Here is a 21,451-nt window from a genome sequence, read left to right as displayed (position 1 = left end):
CTGATGGCAGACTCACATGATTATTAACTGGAGTCCTCTAAGCAAGCGTCATCATCCTAACCACACAGTTTCACTTTAATCTGGTCTAACTGTTAAACTTTTCTCTTCTTTAAGATGTATTTTAGCAGCAGCCTAACTTCTTGCCCTTCAGTTATGTTAAACAGTGTTAAACTATGACAGTGAAAGGGGTGATCTAAGGGTTTACACATCCAGTACCTGGAACTTTTACCTGACTCCGTCTTGGATTCTTCTGTGCCTCACCGGATCTCTGACCTCCTGGCTCTGACAACCGTCTGCCTGGTTGTGATCCCCTGCCTGTCTTCCGACCTCCGATTCATCAGCGTCTGGGACTCACTGTGCGCAACCATATTGACAGCCCGCCGGCCAGAACCATCCTTTACCTCTGGTCTCAGACTGAACTATAAGACCGGGTTAGTGACTCACTTCCGGAAGGACGTGGTCACTAACCTGCTGTCTCCACTCGCAGAGGTCCAACCTTCTGTTTTCAATAAATGCTCTGAGAAATCTGTTTGTTCGCCTCGAATCTTCCAGTTCTGAGCCTTGACATAAACACGCCACATTTAACATATTTCTGCACATAAAACAAGCTGTTAGTGTTCCACAATACAACAGGTGTAATTATGAGGTCTGTTTTTCTTTGTTGCATTAAACCAGGACCGTGTTAAACATGTATTCTTTTGCTATAATTTCTATTTGTTGCATACAGCATAAATACAGTGGATGCCCCTTTTTAAGTAAAGTGCATGCTGCGTTTAAGAGTAAAACCACCATTTTCTCCAAGTAACCTATCATGTGTAGCACCTGGCTTTAATAAAACCTGCATGTAAATCATATTAACCTCACAAAACATTCAAAATCTCTTCTGCTTTGTGTAAGAAATCCCCAGCCCTCCATATCTAACAGATTCAATGCTGCAAACTTGAATAAAATGCAACCAAGACCATCAGTTACTAAACCAAAAAAAAAATATGGCAGACCACCTCCTTCAACTGGATCTGGTCTGCCATGTTTTTAAATTCAATCAGAAATCTTGATCAGTGAGGGATGCACCGGTGATAATAGAAAATGAAGCGTTAAGCGAATCTGATTTATTGCTTTATCCAGCTGTGCAGACAGCCTTTACAAAACAACACCATAAAGTTCACTGGTTGTAGTGCAGGTAACCTGATCACACCCAGGAGAAGAGGGAAGAGAAGTCGAAAGACAGATAGGCTCCCCCTGCACCTCCTTTTATTTTTTTGCCTCTCTTTTGCAATACTGAGCACCACTCAATAGAACATGTAAACCCAGATGTTGGCTTTTATCTACAGATGTTGCCCAGATGTAGGTAAAGGGCAGAGAAGCCACACATATCAGCTGGAGCGGGCCACCTTTCCACCTCAGCTGTGCAGAGTAAAAACAGACAACCTAGAATGAGTGGGGTCAGTTGTTGCAATACGTATGCATCTGTTTTGGATGAAAATCCACATTAAGGCAGAGGAAACATCCAAAAGGAACTGAATAAGTATTTTGCATTTTTTTTTTCTGTTTAATGCTGTCATATTTTCTCATTTTGAAGTGCAGCTGTTTCCCCTTCAAGTTGTATAAACTCATCTGAGAGACGCTTCAGCAAAACCAGGAGAAAACCTTGTAAGGAACATACAGAGAGAGAAAAACAAAGGCTCGATTAACACCCAGCTGGCCCCGCCCCTCAGCCTCCTCCTCCTCTACCAGCTCGCCCCTCCTTCTTCTCCTCATTCTCACTCTGCAAAAACAATATTTCAGATGGCCAGATACTTATCAACAACAGGAGAGGCTTTATGTGCTACATGATTAGCACCTCCTCAATGCAATGAACCCTTAACATGTAAGGCAAGAGAAAACAGAGTAGCCCTGATTTCCATGTCCTAAAGAATAGATTAAACATTTATCAACAAAAATATACCTAATTGTTTAACTTCAATGCAAGCAACAGCTGCAATCCATGTTTTTGACACAAGAATAGAGTAAAAGTGTATTAAAATAAACAGCCTGGAAAAAGGTGGAAGTGTTGCTTTTGTTGATGATCTTGTTTTAATGAATTTTCCATTTCAAAATGTTTATATTCCTAAATAATTTGACTGATTATTGCTCTAGTTGAAATGTCTGCTATACATTTGATTGTGATAAAAGATCAAAATGCAAAATGTTAGATGAGATTTTCCATCTATTACTGATTAACTCCTTTGTTGTGGAATTTATTTAAGCAGTCAAATCTACATGATGTAGATCTTTAAGCGCAGAAAATATTAGCAAAATTGTTTCAATTTTATATGTTAAACAATGCATCAGAGTCTTGGGTAGATTTTAGATTCACACAAAAAGTATGGTGTCTGAGAAATGCAAACGCATAATTTCACAGCAAATCCAAAAGGTCCTTTAAGCTCAAAATTGAGATGAACAAATGCAAATAAGAGACTAACGAACACGTACAGGAAGAAAAATCAGACCACCATTTTTTTTTTCTTTGCTAGAGAAACTTTTGAGCTAGCAAGACCTTTTGAATATTGTGTGAAATATGTATTCATAAGCCTTTTGCACCATAAAAAAATCATTATATCATACAGTTTGTAGATGATAATTCAATTAACATGAAAGACAAAAAAGAAATCCATTTCTTTAGACAAATACCTTTGATAAAGCTCACTTTTTCGGTTTGATTAGCCCACATCCAGGCCTAAGTACTGCTAAACCGAAAACTAAGTCAAGTAAAAACTGTGAAGTACACTAAAAATGTCAAAATGCATTACATCATGGTCTAAAGAAGTTCAAAGACAGATTTCAACATATTTCCATCCATCAGTCTGGAAAGGGTGACCAAGCCATTTTTTAAGCCTTCGAGGCGCAGAGTATTGCAGCGTTGGAACCACAATATCAGCCATTGTCCATAAACACATGGAAGAGTTCAGCCTCCTGGAAAAAGAATTAATAGCTCGTCCAGGAAGTTCTAAAAGAAGCAAGAACAAGATCTAAAGTACTGCAGACCCCATGAAAGAAACCTGGAAAAAAGCATCAGACGGAGGCCTCCAAGGGACAAAAACAGAACTGACTAAACAAGAACAGAAACTTTCTTTTCTGCGAATAAAAATCAAAATATAATGCTGATTCTCCAGACTTCAGGGGTGAATCATACTGAGGTCTGTTGAAGAGGTGTGTCATGTTACATTTGGAGTTAAACTAGTAAAGGATTTTAGATGAAAAAAAAAAAAAAAATGTAACATACTAGTCCAAAATGATTAACCCACTCCGAATTTGGCATTAAATATAACTTAGATGCTGTGGTATGACATAAAAAAAGCAAAAAAAACAGTTTATTTAATAAAAACAACCTCCCATTGTGGTTTAGATAAATAATAAGTGGGTAGACGTGTGGCAGCAGTATGATTTACTGAATATATAAAAAAAAACAAAAAAACAATCCAGCTTTACATGAAGAAGCCTCCTGGAGGAAATGTATCAAGAAATTCCAGGTTGTGCATCTTTTAATTAATCTGTTTTAAGTCATCCTAATCCTTCTACATATACTGTTTTTCTCTCTTCATCTCTAACAACCCTATCCCGTCGTTGGTATGTCGTTTTTTACACCTCTTTGCATTGTTTGCGTTTTGTTGTGGCGTGTTAGGAAATTGGGAGTTGACGTAAACAAGCTAGCGTCTTGCGGTGAGACTCTCTGCAGCGCTCACTTCCGCAGCTGAAGGACAGAGGGACGTGGAAACCCCCACGCTGCACCTGTGAACCAAAAACCTGCTCTCTCCCGCCATCCTTTTCTCTTCTTCTTCTTCTTCCACTTCCTGCAGAGAGGAAACTGACTCACAGTACGTGTAAGGCATCTTCCTGAGGTTTCGTTCAACATCCTTCGGCACCAAATAGTTGTGGTTGGGGGATGAACTTTGAGTTGCAAGCAGCTGTTTGGCAAAAACACAAATTGATGTTGATGCAGACGAGTTAGAAAGGATTGGGAACTTCAATGCAAATGCAAATTCTTCCTATCATTTTTCACACACGACTTCCCTTTTCCAGCTAAAAGAGATCCCACAGCATAATGCTGCCACCTCTATGTTTAACACTTGGAATGCCATCTCACTTTTCCCAATCATACATGTTTAATTCTGGTCTAATTTGCTCAAAGCACCTACTTCCATGTGTTTCTCTAGTCTTTTATGGCTTCAGCCCAACTAAAAACATAACCCCGCTTTCTTCTTCTCCCCTTTGCACAAAAGGCCAGATATTCTGGCACAAGAACTGCGCATCCTTTCCAGAGTTACCCGATTAAAGATCTCCTTCGTTGGCCTGTCGACTAAACAGGGATGTCTAAGCCTTTGGGGGGCTGTAGGTGTAGGATAATGACTTTAAAACAGAGCCTCCGCTGTATCCTTTGTCTTTATTGAAAAGAAGGAATGTGGGAAACACAAGACCCACCATGACAGTTCCCAGTGTTTAGAGGCTGAGTCACATTGCGCTGTGTGACTGTTGTTTTCAGCCGTGCTAATGTATTCAAAGGGGGGTAAAACAATGGGCTTTATGACTGCGTGGCCACATGTAACATGTAGCATAAGACTAACGATGGTGGGGTGGGGGGGATTAGGGATTAGGCATTTAATGTGGAACAACAAGCTGACTGTAAATACAGCTCACAACGTCCCCATTAGCCTCCTACACACACAGATTTATGGAGCATTAGGAGGAAGGGTCACACGTCACCTGTTTTCATGAGAGAGACCTAAAAACTGAATACTAAACCACGTTCTCATGGGGGATTAAACCAAGGAGCACAAGACTTTCATTGTTTGACGTCGCTGAACATGAACAAAGTTTCACAAGAGTAACACGGCTTGTTGGATCTGCAGACCTGTGTGAAAAGAGTCGACCATTTTAAAAAAAATGTAGAAGTAAAACTTGGAGCAGCGCCTCTGAGCGAGGGGCGTTGGCTGCAGAGCGGGCCTCTCAGAGGGTACACCACTAATGCAATAAGTGCAAGAAGGGACACAATCAGATTTATTCAATTTAGGTAAAAAAATCCTTACCCTTTACTCTGATACCCCAAAAATAAAAACCATTAGAAGGCAGGTTTACTTGGATTTAAGATATAGAAAATGGCTATGAGAATAATAGCAGGCTGTTAATGTGTGACTGTTGCTATAAAATATCTTGGCTTAAAAAACATAAAGCATAAATAGTTTCAGGTGTTTTTATCATAGCTTGTGTTTGATTGTAGATTTCTATTACTTTAGCAGTGTGTGTAGTTCACTGCTTTTTCACCATAAGGTGTGAATCTTCACAAGAGTATTATTTCCCTTTTAACAGGTTATTTTTTCCAACACACTTTTTTCAGTCAGAAACTTTAATCAAATAATTCATTGAGGTTTTACTTGACAGAGAAAAAGAACATTGTTGGGAAGTGGGGGGGAAATTATGTAAAGGTTGGTTTGTATTAAAATCCAAAACTTATGCCTTGCACTTTTAATTACGGTAGATATTTTTATCCTGACAAACTTAGCTGCTTAAAGCACAGATGGTTTTCTTTAACACGACTAAAATAAAGCTAAATATAAGGCAATCCTTAAAAAAAAAAAAAAAAGAAAAAAGAAAACAACTTTATAGAGGTTGAAAAATCTTAAAACTGGAAAGAAGATTAATCTCCCTACAGGAAAATGACTCTATACAGTAGCTGAAGTTGCCATGGATAGTAAGGTGTCAAGTAACAAAGTACAAATACTTTAATACCTTACTTAAGTCAAAATTTTGGAGTAATTATTCTTTAGATAACTTTTTACTTCTACTTACATTTCGTTTTTGCAATTATCTCTACTGTTTTCCTCGCATTTTGAAAATAGACTCATAAGTTTTCTTTCATTAAACCTCGTTCTTGTTATGGGCTGTTGGTATAAAAAAAAAAAAAAACATCAAAATAATTTGCTTTATCCAAACAATTTCTTTGTGGTTGGACTCGGTATTAAATATAGTTTTACAAGATGATGCAAAGTTACATTTGCACTGTTGCCATGAGTTATAAAACTAAGAAAATAAAGTATAAGGAAGTTATCATCCAGAATTGTAGAAAGATGTTCCTTTCATAAGTGAGTGCAGTAAAGTATCTGTCCTTAACGTTTTTTCCTGCATTACTTAAGTTGATACTCTAACTTCTACAAAAGTGTTTTTAAACAGCAGGATTTCTACTTCTACTTGAGTAATAAAGATTAATATATTGGACGCCTGAGTGTCAGAATGGCTCATTAAGGTATGGTTCTTATAGGAACTTTATCTCTGCAAACCCCCTCAACCAAAATGATCTAAACCAGGCATCTATAAAGTCGGTCCTCAAGGGCCGCTGTCCTGCAGGTTTTAGAGGTTTCTCTGCTTTAGCACAGCTTATTCTGATGATTGCAGTTCAGCAAAAGCCTGTTAATCAACTATCAATGTAAATCAGCTGTGCTGGAGCAAGGAAACTTCTAAAACCTGCAGGACAGCAGCCCTCCAGGATCGACTATGGGGATGCCTGAAACTCTGCAGTGGAATAAAATGTATACGGATTAATTTTATTTAAAGATGCAGCACAAATCAAAGACTTGAAATAAAAAAGCAAAATTAATTTAGCTCAAAACACATTTTCTCAGGTGCATGGTGCAATTTGACCCCTTCTCATGCTGCCTTGTGCAACCACCTGTCTGTACAGTGCTCAAAGTCCTGTTGCAAGCCTTAAAAATTGCTCTTCATGTAATTTGAGAACATTTTTTATTTTTCTCAATTAGGAGTTGGCAAATATTTTTGTCTGCAAATGTGCAAAGCTGTGACACTTTGCAGGTTTTAAATCCAAGAGGGATGAAAACACTATAAAAATTGAGATTTTCAGTGATTTTACATTGAGGTTAGGTTAGTAGGTCAGCTGAAGCCTGGGTGAAGGCCGCTTCAGTGCCACTTTTCTTTTTCGCGGGAAAACTAAAATAGTTTCCCACTGCTGCTGGATGTGGCGGTGCTCCAGCAGGACACAGTCTTCCCACTCACGTTGCAGCTCAACGTGACTGAGGCTACGGGCGAGGTGCCAAAATCAAACGTGACGCAAAGGGCATGCACGGGAATGTGTGTCACATTTGAGGAAGTAGGGAAATGGCGGCGGTTGCCAAAATATTTGACCTAGTTTCGTCCAGTCGGAGAGAAAGGAGGAGGAGAAGAGGAGCAGAACAAGCAGGAGGTTTGGAGGGAAGCTGGAGGACATTTTCTTCTTACTCTAAGGTGATAAAATTGGCCAAAGGTAAAATGCACGCAAAGTTTTTGGTGCGCTAACTGAAATTTGCGAGCGGAGCGCGCGCTGCGTTTACTGGCGATGGGAATGTAGAGTGACTGTTTTGACGGAAACCACGTGACACATCTGCTTGGCTTAGGACGTCCCCTGTCTCCACAACAAACAGGTCACGCAGATAAGAGGGTTGTGAGTACCTCTCCGTGGGCTGACAGCGTGTCGGTGTTTATATCCACTGGATTTTTGAATTCAGTTATTCTTTTCCGTGATTCATATTAAGATATTTACGCTGATGGTAAGTTAATTTTGTTCAGTTTTTCCTTTTTTTTTTGCGCACAAGGTTCGTTAAAATTCTAATATCGACTTTTAAAAAAAATACTTTTTTATGTTAATTTTCGATTTAAAATGTGTCCACATTTATTTCATGAGAGGAATTTATGTGTGTTATTGCAGAAAAGTTGATTTTGATGTGTGGGTGTTTGTGTGTCGCATCTCATTAACCCACATCCTCTGAATCTAACTGCGTCACTGAACGTAGCGCGAGCCTTCACCTTCACACCAGCGCTTCTCACTGGATTTATTTAGCGTTTCTACTAGTAAAAAAAAAACCCAAAAAACTGAAAATTCATGCTTTAAATTTTAGTTGTATTGAATGATAGTTGTTCATTTTTTCCTCCGTTCTTTCTGGAAGCGGGGAAACTGCATTGGAAACCTGAGCCGCGAACGCACCGCGCCCACTCCACTCTCCGCAAACAACTTTCACTGGCAATAATAAACCTCTCAGGAGAAATAATTAGGAAAAATATTTTAATTCAGCTTAAAAAAATCAGATTTTTCTATTCTTCTTAGAGGATGCCAGGTTACTTTTAAGGCGTGGTTTTTCTGGTTGTTGTTTTCACAAATTCTGTACATTTTGTTCTCCATGTGTCCCTCAGCTGAAGCATGCGCCCCTCAGGGGACCTGCCTTCATACTAATTTGATCCTGTTTGGTTATTTTTAAGCACGCAATCTTACCGTTCAGGTTATTGAAAAGTAAACAGAAAGAAGTTGGAGCTCCTCCTAAATTAAGTTTAGTAGGTCACAGTTTTTTTTCCTCAGCCCTAGATTAGATCTTAATGCTTTAAATAAACAGATACCCACCCAGTATGCCTTCTTTTAAGACTCAGGGAATAAACATTTGGCTAAGAGAAGATATTTCCTGTTAGAAACAATTCTGAGAGAGTAAAACAAAAATTATATATATATATATATATATATATATATATATATATATATATATATATATATATATATAAATATTTAATCTTAGTGTTTTCTTCCCTAAAGGGTTAGTAGCAGGCAACTTTGAATGTCCTCCATATGAAAGATTATATCTGATTGCACCAAAATGACCTTTTAAAAGTAGAATTTATTGGAATTGGTATAAAATTAGAAAAAAATAATTAGGAACTGATGGGATTATTTAAAAACCCACCTTTTCAGAAATAAATGGAATGAATCCCAAGCTGCATTATGTGCAATCTACATTTAGTGAATGATTCAGTTTGGGCTTTTATTTTGAAATAAATGTAGGCAAAAAAAAAAAAAAGGAGTTATAAAAAAGTGAAACAGCCCTTTGGCACAGAAAGAGAACCTTGAAGTAGATACTATCTTGGCTCATGGTCTTTTTTTTTTGTACCAAAAATATTTTAATAAATGCAACAAAACCACTCCAGTTCTACTTCCTTTTCTACTTCAAAATAAGTCACATTTAGTGCACTCTAATATTATATGAATACATTTATGTAACCACATAATTACCAGAGGTAATGTTTATTTAATAGCTACCAGCACCTTACTAAGGAACACCATGGGGGCCAAAAAACAGGTGTATATGTGTTGCTGCTTTGGAATAACACCTTTTTTCTTCCTTTTTTGACAAATAGATTTTTTATTGTTTATATTAAAGACAATCGAGTCTGTTTATTTGCGCCATCTAGCTTTCCGTGGTGAGAAAGACTTCGCTTTTACTGAGACTGTTGTAGTTTTTCAGTAGCACATGATGTGCTGACATATATGTTAAAGAAAAACGAATGTTAAATTCTGTCCATTTTCTTAGAGGCAGATGTAAGTTAGCTTCATTCACAGAGAGCTGAAAAATGGGTTGAAGCTGCATCTAGGAATTCAGCTGGATTGCTCTAATTAACTGGAGAAAGCAGGAAACATTCCTCACCACAGGCCTTCATGGACCTCTCCTGTGTGACCTTTGACTGGCAGGCTCCAGAGCAGGTGGAGACTCTGGTTCTTTTAGACACAGCTGGTTGTTAAAAAGGTCGGAGGTTTATTGGGTGTTGGCTGACGTCCCCGCTGGCATAGTGATTCCTCAGTAGGTTGGATCCAGAAACATGGCAAATAACTGTTATTTGTGGAGTAAAACGCAGATGGATCTATTTTCTTTCTTTAGATGTTCCTGAATGTTTACACTTCTGTTTGAATTTGTTTACCAAACAGGGACATGGTGATGGCTTCTACGTCGACAACGTCCAGAGGAAACATGGCGTCTGATTTGGAGATGTCAAACCTCCAAGGCATAGAGGCCTTGAAGCTGAGAGTCGGTCCCGCCCGGAGGAACCTCTTCGGCCCAGTCGACCACCAGCAGCTCCAGCAGGAATTCCAGCAGCTCCTCAGAATGAGCGTGGAGGTCGCCAACAAGCGCTGGAACTTCGACTTCCAGAGGGACATGCCAGGCGAGGGCGCAAGCGTGGAGTGGGAGGGGCTGAGGTGCCAGGATGTGCCGGCGTTTTACAGGACCTGCTTGGTAAAGCCTCGGGTCACAGCGAGAAGAAACGTGAGGAGCAACTCACTGTCATCAGACGAGGCCAGCTCCCCCGTCTCCCGCAGCTCGTCAGGCTCCGGAGACGAGTACCTGGAAGTGACCACAAGAGGGCGCTACCAACTAGAGCGGCTAGAAAAGCGCAAACAGTCGGCTATCACAGGTGACGCTGCTACTCACACGTCTGCTTCATTTCCTCTCCATGCTGTTAGATAAGAATCTAATCATCATTATTGTTTTTTTTTTTTTTCAGATTTCTTTAAGGTGAAAAAGAGGAAGCTTCTGCATTGCAAAACGTCCTCTCGGCAGTAGAAAAGTGCAACCACCTCCAGAGGAACATCACTAAGTGCTCTCCACTTCTCTACACTCAACCTGATGTAGATCTTTTGTATATATGTAGCAATTTAATCCAGACATTTAATAAGCTCATACAAGCTTGGGCCTTAAAACCTTGGAATTCACCTCGCGTTTAATTTTCAGCACAAGGAAGCTACCTAATTTAGTCAGGCTCGGATTCTAGTATTCTGTGGATATATATATTATATATATATATAGATATATATATACTTATACTGTATTTTTCTATACGGTTTTGCTCAGCTTTTTACAATACTGTGAAATAATTGCAAATGCACTCATTCAGGATCCTAAAACAGAAAAAATAGGATACCAGATTATAGAGGTTGACATTAGTCTCTGATCTGTTCATTTATTAGTATTATAATTATTTTGTTCCAACTCATTCCCTGTTATCGATCTTAGCAGTTTCCTACTGCCGGCACGCTCAGCACACGCTGTGCTTTGGTTTCACCCAGAGGCTCTAAAAGCTTGAGTCAGATCAGGGGTCAAAAGGCGGCCGCATCCCTTTCATTAGCTCCAGCCTGGAGCGTAGTAGTAAAAATTATTTATATTTGTCACGTTGCAAGATTATTTTCTAAAATAATAGCTAAAAAAAAAAGAGCATAACCATAATCCGTTGTGGAAAACGAGGTAAGATAAACACAAACTGCCGTGCCTTGCAGCATTTGGACTTGATGACAATCTCTGTAACACTCCCAACTTTGTAAATCTATAAAGGCTTTAAACAGGAAGTCATTAAAAACTCCAAAGTTCAACAAAGAATAATAATAATGTACAAATAAACTACTTTTGCTTTGTAATATCAGCATAATAGGGGTTTGTAACGATCGTTTGAGCAACATGATGGAACATGTTGAGTGTTTTAGTCAGCTTTATGCTTGTAATATGTAGCATTTTCCATTTATTTTGATCCATTAAGGGAACGTGGTGTTTTTAGTTTCTCCAGAGATTTCAAATACTTTCTTTTTTTTTTAGCATAAAATATAAAAAGTAAAGCTCTCTCCTGCGTATTTCGTTGCGATCCAGTTCTTTGATTCTGCATGCAGGCGAATGTCACAATTGGGGGAAAAAAGATGGAGGCAGCCGAGGAATGGATCCCAAAGGGATTTATTGTTTGGACAGAATTTATTTTTATCCTTTTTATTGTCCATAACAAATCCTCTTAACCTGGGTTTAAATCTATCTGTAGCTTTATATATATAATTTTTTTATGCTAATTTCCCCTAAAGGGTTAAAGATTTGCCCAAAAAATGACTTTTAAGCACATGAGCCTTTGATGGCAACAAATCCAAGATGTTCTGATCATCTATGTTCATTAATAACAGCTAATGGCTCCGTTCTTGTACCTCTTTTGATTTTATCAAGCCATACGAAGCAGAAAGAGCAGGATTTTAGATGTTTGCTGTCAGCAGGTTTCTCCATCTATGGGATATTGCAGCAGTAGTTTTACACAAATAGCCATATTATGCTGGATTTATCCTCTCTTACTACCTCAACGAGATATTCGATGATTTCATTAAAGCAGCTGAGCCCGTTTATGTTTAGGGGACATGAAAGTGAAGATTGAAGAGAGAGATTGAGGTTCTGTTGTGGTGGGTTAGAGCGGTGGCCCCTGGGAGGCGGGGTGAGGGCTGCTGCGTGGGTTTGGCCGCTTTTGTTTTGCTTCAATTTTCGTGTGAGTTTTCCCTGAACAGATAAGGCAAGTGGAGCAGCAATAGGGGGGGATAAAGCAACTATATATATATATATATATATATATATATATATATATTAAAAAAAACAGATTTAATGAAGAACCGTCCTGAGAAAACGTCCCATTCAGCTTTAAAAAGTCTAAGATTCCCTACTTTCCTCCTGTCTACCCATACAGGTTATATCTAAACTATATATTTGCACTATATACAGAAGTACTACTTTTATTTTTTGGCATATTGAGTTCTTCGGAAAACAGGAAAGGACACTTTGGACTGAAACTTATTGTAGCTGCATTAATCCATGCATCAGAGATCAAAAAAATATAAAAAGCTTGCATTTAATTCTTTTGCAGCTTTAACAAGAATTTTGTTATTTTGTACATGCATGAATGTAAAGTATTTGTACACAGTTTGTAACATTCTATTGATATTTAAGGCTTGTTTATGTATCGTCTGATCATGTAAAGATGTAGCTTTTGTTACGCATCTTTTCTTCTTTGGAATAATATTTGTATTGTTACCCTCCAACGTTTGGTAATACATTTCATTTGGTTTGTTCAATCGGTAAAATAAACATAATGATAAATCAAACTGCTGTGCTTCTTAAATTATTGCATTTCAGTTTCTGTTTCCAAGAAGAGGCTAAATGTGAAGCCTTGACAGCGCCCCCTGCTGGATTTGGTGCAAAACTAAAGCTTCAAGGAATGTTGGATAACATGAAACTTGCATTTATTTACAACAGAAATAGTTAGTTTAAATATATACATAAATAATAAAAAAAATTACAAAAAAAACAGGATATAAACATCCCCCCTTAATTATTTTGTATGTATTGAAAGTGATTTTCTCCTCATTTACAGAATTGATTCACATAATGATCAGAGAGCAGAGAGAACTATAGGGATAAAGACTTCTAAGTAAGAGAAATATATCAGAAATCAGCAGATGGCTCAAAAAAACAAACATGGAAGATTTCATTAAAAACAGGGGCATTATTTTGGTTGATGTGACCAGAAAAGTCAATTTTAAAGAGTTCTGCTACAGTTACCGGTAGTCCAGAATCTAGATTGATTCAAAGCCTGTGCCTCAAACTTGAATAAAGACACAGCTCTCTTCACATCTATTTACTACGGAAGAGGATTAGGGCCACTGGAAAAAGAAATAAAAGTTAACTGATTTTTAAATTTTATTTCAGTTTAGTATGGGAAAAAAGTCAGAATTCTGACTTTTTTATTGTCAGAATTCAGTCAGAATTCAGACAATAAAAAAGTCAGAATTCTGAGATTAAAGTCAGAATCCCCATACTAAACTGAAATAAATTTTTAAAATCAGTAAACATTTTTTTTTTCCAGTGGCCCTAATCCTCTTCTGTAATTTACACCCCTGATAAAAACAGAAAAAAAAACTTTAAAGTAATTATTTACATTCTGAAAATATCACAAATTAAATAAAAAGTTTAATTTACCGGTAAATGCTTTATAGCAGCAGGTCTGGAACTTGAAGCTCTGTTCTTTTATAACCAGTTAATTATGTAAATAAAACCTCTTCCAGGCAGCTGTATTTATAGTTTTAAAAAATTCTTCCTTAACATTTATTTCCTTAAAATCTAAAAAAAAAAAAAATTTAATTAAATGTTTCCGAAAAACATCTTTTGCAGGGGTTAAGGTGGTTTTGCAGCTCTACACAAACTATTTTGTTGAGGTAAAATATACATTTAACGAGGGATTCTTTAATGAGAGGATTTAGCCTTTAATTAGAAAATGACATTTTTATCTTGTGGATAGAAAGAAGTTTTTTTATCTTTAGTTTTCAGCCTTAGATGAATTCTTTGTACAAAAAAACTCAATTGGTTTAATGATGGATTATTAAGCACAAAGTGAGGCATCTTTATGGCACAGCTTGTCAAGTTTTGAAATGTTACATCAAAGAGAAAATATCCTAGATCCGAAATCAAAGATAAAAGAACATTATTCTCTTTTTATCTAATTTATACTAATATTTTGATTTTATTTTAAGGAACCTTGAAGTAAAAACACATTCAGCCCTCCCTAAAAGCAGGCTACAGAATCAAATCCAGGTGTTAATCTGTAAGCACAGTAAGAAGATGGCGTTTTTTCTAACGTTTTATGATTACTGATCTTTACGAGAGTTGTGATCAGTATGTAGGGCGACAGAAACTAATAATTGAGAAATTCTGCTAAAAAGAAAGTGAAAATAAAAGTTTACAGGTCAGTTTTCCATCTCGACTGTAAAGATAAAACAGATGAGGCAACTGAGATTAAAGTGGTTCATTCAGATCTCTAGTGCAACTTTACAAAGCTAAAAATCATTATTCGCAACCTTCACAGCTCTCATGTTTCTGATTTAAGACTTGAATCTCAACTTAAGTGCATTAAAAGAAAGTATTTACATCAAATAAAGTTAAAACTCAGACACTAGTATGGCTGGAGGCAGGCACCTTTTTGAGTTCTCTAGTTGGACAAACTGAACCTACTGATCAGAACCGGAACAAACGCACCGAGGTGTCCTTGATAAGGCGGTCGGGCTCTTAGAGCTGGTGTCGCAGAGCTTGCCTGTTCCTCCACATGTCTCGAAGTTCTTTCACCAGCAGCGGCGAGATGAAGACGATACTTCCCCCCGTCTGTCGATACCAAATAATTATGAGTTTCACACCATAAATAAAACAAAAAAAACGCTGATATGAATTAAAATCATGACCCTGATTTGGAAAACAGAAAAGTGTCTTCTTACCATGACGATAAAGAAGTAGAAAACACTCATCCAGCCCAGCCGGCTCTCAATCAGCGACACCAGATACTGTAAGATTAGAGATGCAAAGGTGAACTCTGGAAGCTAGAGGCTCCGGATTTTATTAAAGGTATTGGAGAAAAAGGGGCCTGAAATATTTGAATTTTCAGTTTTTTCTATGGCCTCCAGAAATGCACAGTTTATCCTGATAGGAGCAGAGCTTCTTTCATAATTAGCATCCCACCACTTCCAGTCTGAATCCAGCCAACATGGTTTATGCATAATACATTTTTTGGAAGGTTGCACTGTGAGACACACTGAATTTGGCCGATTAACTCATTAAATTCTCTAAATCTGACTCAGGTTGTGCATCAAAAACAGGCTTATTAATGTTTTTTTTTTTACAACTGATATACAAGCATGGATAACATCTGACTTAAATTCCTAAAGTTAATTGGGGATTTGAAGCTTTTTAACTTAACCAATTAAGGAACTGATTAGGATATAACTGCAGAAAAAGTCTACAGAATAAATTTATTTCCATTTTGCTAATTTCTAACGATAGCTTAAAACTATGAACAAAATGATAAATGAGTAATTAATCCCATAACACAAGACTGATTTATGAAACATGCAAATAAAAACTCCTAGGACTTTACAGTGATGTGATTTTATAAAATATTTTGCTGAATTTGAAACACTGACTGACAAAAAAGCAGCAGTTATCAAATAGCAATTGTTTTGATTACATTTTTCCACTGACTTTTTATTGAAAAGGGGTTTAGCAGCTAAAGGGGAAGCTCAGCAACATGAAATTGGAAACACTTTGATATAAAAAATACAACCATTGTTCAAAAAGACAGGTTAAAGGTCAATTTCTAACACTGTTTTCTTACAGCAAAGAAAAGCCTTGCAGATCCAGGGAATATGGAGCATGCCATTTTCTAAGAATTAGCTCCATTAGCTCATAAACATGTTTAGACTTAATTCAAGTCTTGTTTAAGAAAACAGCATTAATGAAAATAGTCAACAAACCTAGACTGAAAATGGGTTTTATGTCTTAGATGCCTAGTGTTGCTAATTAGTCTAAATGTACATTTACTATGAATGAAATGTTAAAATGAAAAACCTCCATGTTATCTTACATCTGACTGACAGCAAAGCACAAAAAAACAAAATGTTTCATTCATCTGGGTATAAATTGAGGCATTAGGCGGTAAAATGCTAATATTATTGACTATTATGAAAATATGGTGAAAGGTTTTGCTACAATACTGAACTAAAGTAATGATGACGGCATCTGCTGAATTTTTCTAATAGCATTAGAAAGTACCTTGTTTAAAGGCTCACCTGTCCTACAGCGGCTCCGATGCTCCCGGTTCCATCCACTATCCCAGTGACAGTAGCCAGAGCTTCCTGACTTCCCCTCAGGACATCCTGTCTCCCCAGATCAGCAGAAATGGCCGAGCTGATCATATTGGACGGGCCGCCGATGAAGAAGCCGGTGGCGGCGAGGATCGCTGCGTTAATCACCTTGTCATCAGGGGAGCCTGAGGGTTCAGAAGGCAGAACTATAAACTCTATAAACTATAACTCATCATTCAGTAGAGGCTTTAAAGGAAGCAGCTGCAAACACTCACGGCTGTATCCCACCAGGGCGCCCATCGCCATGGCGAGGCTGAAAACCAACACTGGAGCTCTCTTCCCCATGAGGTCAGAGATCAGACCTTGAAGGGTTCCCCCTGCAACAAACACACAGATACTCAGACTCCAGTGACGTCACACTCGGCACGCAGACGCCTCCGCCTTTCAGGTCATTACCGACGATTCCTCCGACATCGTACCAGACAGACAGCCGGTCGGCCTGCGCCTCCTTCCAGCCGTAGTTGTTGCTCAGGTAGAAGGGAAGCCAGAAGAAGAAGGAGTAGTTGACCAGCTTCAGGCAGGCGTACGCCAGGGAGTACTGAGGAGGAGACATATGTCACCGTCAGACGTTTTTACGTCAACATGTTAACCATTTCTGACAGAAAAGTTTTAAATGAAAAGATCAGGAGCTGAAGGGGATTTGAACAGGATGCATTATGGGAACTAATTCTGACTCACAAGCAGAACTCCAGGCAGGCAGAAAGCCTGGAGGAAGCCGATGGCTCTGGGAGGCTCCTCCATCGGCTCGTCTGGGGTCTGAACTGAGCGGCGCTGTTGGCTGTACGTCTCCTCCTCCTCTTCGTCACTCATCAGCGGTCGGTGGCTGTCCGCGTCCGTCTCCACCGCACCGACTCCGGTTTCTAACTCAAAGTGCAAACCTGCCACACCGCAACACGACTCACTTCAACATTTGAACCCGATCACCTGCCTTTTTACATTCTTCGATCAGCCTTACCGATTTCTTTCGGTGAGGTCAGGAGGCCAAAGAACACCACCACCCCGCCAGCAAACTGCACCACAGACGTCACCAGAAAGGCGTACTGCCAACGAGAAACACAACAAACTCCACATCAGCGCCTGAACCCGGGCGGAGCTCGAAGTAACAGAAGGTAACGCGATAATGAGGGTTCGTCTCATTATCGCAGTTAGAATACCAGGTTATAAGATTCAAAACCAAGAGACGATGATTAATATTTTCCAAACTTCCTCCACGTTTTGCTACATGCAGCCTGTTTGATTTTACTGTAAATAAAAACAGAGAATAAGCTGCAATTATCTGGCTGGATACTTTTTTGTCAGATCTAGCTTACAGAAGTTTATTTTTCCAGATTTACTCCTGCTTTGGTTTTTCCTCAAATGTCATTTTACTGTAAGCTAGATGCTGAGAAATTAAACCAATCTTCTTTACCTGAAGGGGTTAAAAAATAAAAATAAATCAGAGAAAGCTGATATATTTTAACTGACCAACCTCATATCCATATTTCAGCACACTTGAGGCCAGGAAGGCGCCCAGTATGTTGCCTACAGACGCACAAGCGCTCCACAGACCGAACACGAATCCACGCCTGGAAACCAAGAGCGAAAAAAAAAAGATTAGACAAATTCCTCTTCATATATTAATTCTTTTTTGTTCTCCATATACAAATCCATGAACTATTTTTGCAGAAAGCAGCACAGCGTGTGATTTATGTTCCTTCCTGCAGAGGAAAACTGATCTTAAATGAAGTCTGTGTTTCAGCTGGAGCGTCTATGAATGGACCTCACTGTGCGTGTGTGCACACACAACTTTGGACCTCAGATTTCAGGACTCTGCATGCAGCTCAGCACAAAGTTATCACACACCCCGTTTTGCCGAACCAGTTGCCCATGACGGCCACCACGCAGGGCCAAACCGCCGACTGCAGCAGGCCGTTCAGCACCCACAGGCCGCAGTACAGGTAGACGTTGTAGATGTGGAGCCATTCGGTCAGGGTGCCAAAAACAAATTCCTGCAAAGTGCATGCATCAGAAGAAACAAAAATTACTTTCAAGTGTTAGTTGGATCGTTTGCCATGTTCCCTGCATACTAACCACTATGGCAGACCCGCACAGGCCGAAGCAGAGCACGTAGCGCAGGTTGACTCTGTCCCCGATCACGCCGCTCAGATACAGGCCCTGCACAGGGAGGAGCAAACGCACCGTGATGCTTTGCTTTATTTTAATCCTCTGCTAAGGAACTAGAGCCGGACTCACCACAGCGTATGAGAAGAGGAAGATGGAATCCAGAGCTCCCAGAAACAGCGTAGCATGCTTCTCATCAGCAAAGAGATGATTGTCCTCCCATGTCTGCATAGTCACAGAAAACACACTAAGTGATAAAAACCTTCCCTTTTTTCTTTTGTTTTGCCAAAAACATGTTTTTGTTCATTTGGATTTCCATAAAAGTTCCTTTATTCCCCAAAAAGCTTGTGTTCTTTTAAACTTAGGCACCTCGCCTGGAGAGAAGGCTGCAGCGCTTTGGTTCTGGGCGGACGGCGTCCACTGGGCCGAGATGCTGACTTTCACGTTGCTGAACGTCTTCCTGGATGCATGCAGCAGCACATAGCTGGAGGGAGATAATCATTACAGAGAACGTTTGTCCTGCTGGTTTATCTAGCTAACAATCGCTCATTACAAAACTTTTGTTCACAGTTTTAAAGTTGTAAGAAACATATATTGGAAATCATTACTGACAGCCATTTCTATCTAATCTAAGGTCTGAGTAAATCTTGCCTTGTTGACCTTTAATCCTGAACACGAACACAATGAATGTTAGACAAAGCTAGTCATCTCCTGAAAGCCGCAACAGTCTGAAAGTTAAATAATAATGCAAACAATCCTTTTTAATTTTTATTTTTTACATTGTAACCATCAACTAGAATGTGTTTTAGGGAGACAAAGCATCCCCTCAGCATGCTGCTTCCCCCACTATGCTATATTGTGAGGATAATGTGAAGAGCAGAAGTTCTGACCACAGTCCCTCTTTCACAGGTTTGCTGCTAACAGTTTCTCCTTCCAATTCTATGTCTATGTAACACGGCTGTGATACTTCCTGTTTATCTAGCACATGAAACCCAGTAATGCATTGAAGTTTGAGGCTTTAACATGACATGTACAAAAAAATAAAAGGGGTTGGTGAAGATTTGAAAGACATACGTAGGGCGACCTAAAAGTTAATTAAGACACAAACACTGGGAATTTGGTGGTATGTCGTGTCAAAATTTCCTTTTAGAAAGAGAGAACCAGCTCATCTGTTGTTAGTTTTGAGTTTGGGTAAAACAGAGGGAGTCAATTGAAAAGGAAAGCTGCATCAACACATATCCATAATCAGGCTGGAATCTGACCCCAATGCAGTTTAAAGTGTAACAAACTGGAGGGAAGATATTAATCTGTTCTCCGCTCTGATTGTTTGTTAAAAATCATTGCATATTTTATTGTCGCTCCTGCTAAATCCAACCCCGCTCTCCGACTCCAAACGTTCCTATTATATAACCGCCATAAGAGCGACACAGCAAGATCTCACCATCCAATTTTCAAGATTACCTAAAGAAGGTGAGGAGAAAAACCACCAGATGATGATGGGTGTACTGTGACAGACAGCCAGAGCACGAGGGAGGCATCACAGGGATGGATGGAGGGAGGAAGAGGAGCCAAAGGAGGAGGAAGGAGGTGGTGGTAGGTCGGTGGAGGTCTTCAAGGACAGGGAGGGAGAGGTTTACGTATAAACCTCTGACACTAACCGGGATGAGATAAACACATCACTACTGGAGGGAAGCTACTCCTGCAGAGGAAGGAAGCCCACATTAGATTACATTAAATCATGTATTTATACCACAGGGAAACAGATAGCCATGGAAATCTGACAAACTTAGAAGAATAAATGCTTTTAAAGAGACATACCTGCTCTGAATGCTGCCCTATACCCACCTATCAATGAGCCCAGTCAAGGTATGCTGACTGAGTTTAAATCTGAGACACCTCCTCCTGCAGAGTCTCCTAAAAAAGGAGGCTTTGTCCCTAATGCTTCAGCTCTGGATCACTGTCCTTCTCAACTCTTTAAATCTACAATCGTTAGGAACGTTAGGAAATGTATTTATCGCATCAATAGCTTTAAAAAACACATTTAACTAGTTTTTTATTACATATTTGTATACACTTGTCTTGAGGTAAATGGATTTAATTTGAATTACAGTTTCTAACATAAGTTACAATGCTCCTTTAGCACTTTCTCTTTCATCCATAAGGTAACATATGCCACATATGATGGCTTGGTTTAGGAGGCAATATACATAGTCAGTTCCGGGTTGGTTTAACCTAAAATACTTTACAAAAAGCTACAGTTTGATAATTTACAGAGAGGAAATCTTAGAAAACAATAAAAAAATCTCACCTTTCTGTCCAACTCCTGCTTTACTAGCTTAATATTCGTCCTGATGTTGCTGCTGTGTTTACTGGGTATTCCTGATGTGACGTGATTGCTAAAGAGCGGCGCACTACTGCCACCTGCAGGACAGGAGTGAAATCAGACCCTTCAAATATATATATATATATATATATATATATATATATATATATATATATATATATATATATAAGAAAAAGAAAAGGATTGGGCACCCCTATTAATCTTAATGATTTTTATCTGTTGCAAACACCCTAATGTTTATAAATAAAAATAATATACAAATATATATATATATATATATATATCTTGTTATCTCTTTTTATTTATAAACAAATACGTTTTTCAAAGTAAACCAAATATAAAGAAAAACATAAGCAACTGTGCCATGTTCCTAATGTCAACTATGGTTTTACATCTTATCACTCCAAGGTTGTAAGATGATCTAAGCATAAGTTAGTTCAGATTATGTCCTATTTAGTAAACAATTTAAATTTTGTTTAGGCTTATTTGTCAGTTTTAAAATACATTTTTAACAATACATTTTAAGTCAGGATAAGAAATAATTTTAAGCAACACTACATTTCTCCATTAAAATACTTTGTTATGAGACATGAATATCTGATTTTAAATGTTTACTTTTTATTAGTTAATAACAAAAATATCACTCTATATATGCAAAATACAGGCTTGAAAATATTAGTCTGTTTATAATA

At 38.5% G+C, this 21,451-nt stretch overlaps 2 protein-coding genes across 5 annotated transcripts; one reads left to right on the top strand and one right to left on the bottom strand.

Moving 5' to 3' along the window:
• Positions 1 to 3,469: 3,469 nt before the first annotated feature.
• Positions 3,470 to 20,836, bottom strand: slc37a3 (solute carrier family 37 member 3). 3 transcript variants are annotated; one of them, XR_005279757.1, is made up of 15 exons: positions 20,724 to 20,836; positions 19,877 to 20,114; positions 18,785 to 18,899; positions 18,548 to 18,640; positions 18,386 to 18,469; positions 18,158 to 18,303; positions 17,784 to 17,880; positions 17,271 to 17,355; positions 16,994 to 17,193; positions 16,712 to 16,853; positions 16,531 to 16,632; positions 16,241 to 16,440; positions 14,894 to 14,959; positions 14,637 to 14,783; positions 3,470 to 3,944 (listed from the first exon to the last, which is right to left on the bottom strand). XR_005279757.1 is itself a non-coding variant. In XM_038274564.1 (14 exons), the coding sequence occupies exons 2-14, from the start codon at positions 19,951 to 19,953 to the stop codon at positions 14,691 to 14,693; spliced, it is 1,500 nt and encodes a 499-aa protein (XP_038130492.1). In that variant the 5' UTR covers positions 19,954 to 20,114; positions 20,724 to 20,836; the 3' UTR covers positions 14,608 to 14,690. The 3 variants fall into 3 exon arrangements, 2 of the variants coding, with proteins under 2 accessions (XP_038130492.1, XP_038130493.1); XM_038274564.1 differs by lacking the exon at positions 3,470 to 3,944 and having other exon boundaries at positions 14,608 to 14,783; XM_038274565.1 differs by lacking the exons at positions 3,470 to 3,944; positions 20,724 to 20,836 and adding an exon at positions 20,234 to 20,657 and having other exon boundaries at positions 14,608 to 14,783.
• cdkn1d (cyclin-dependent kinase inhibitor 1D) lies at positions 7,117 to 12,196 on the top strand. 2 transcript variants are annotated; one of them, XM_038274568.1, is made up of 3 exons: positions 7,117 to 7,269; positions 9,767 to 10,251; positions 10,342 to 12,196. In XM_038274568.1, the coding sequence occupies exons 2-3, from the start codon at positions 9,771 to 9,773 to the stop codon at positions 10,398 to 10,400; spliced, it is 540 nt and encodes a 179-aa protein (XP_038130496.1). In that variant the 5' UTR covers positions 7,117 to 7,269; positions 9,767 to 9,770; the 3' UTR covers positions 10,401 to 12,196. The 2 variants fall into 2 exon arrangements, with proteins under 2 accessions (XP_038130496.1, XP_038130495.1); XM_038274567.1 differs by lacking the exon at positions 7,117 to 7,269 and adding an exon at positions 7,414 to 7,571.
• Positions 20,837 to 21,451: the final 615 nt, after the last annotated feature.

Source organism: Cyprinodon tularosa, unplaced genomic scaffold, assembly GCF_016077235.1.
Source record: "Cyprinodon tularosa strain WSP-4 unplaced genomic scaffold, ASM1607723v1 ctg92, whole genome shotgun sequence".
Lineage (NCBI taxonomy): Eukaryota > Metazoa > Chordata > Actinopteri > Cyprinodontiformes > Cyprinodontidae > Cyprinodon > Cyprinodon tularosa.
This window is presented reverse-complemented; position numbering and strand designations above follow the sequence as displayed.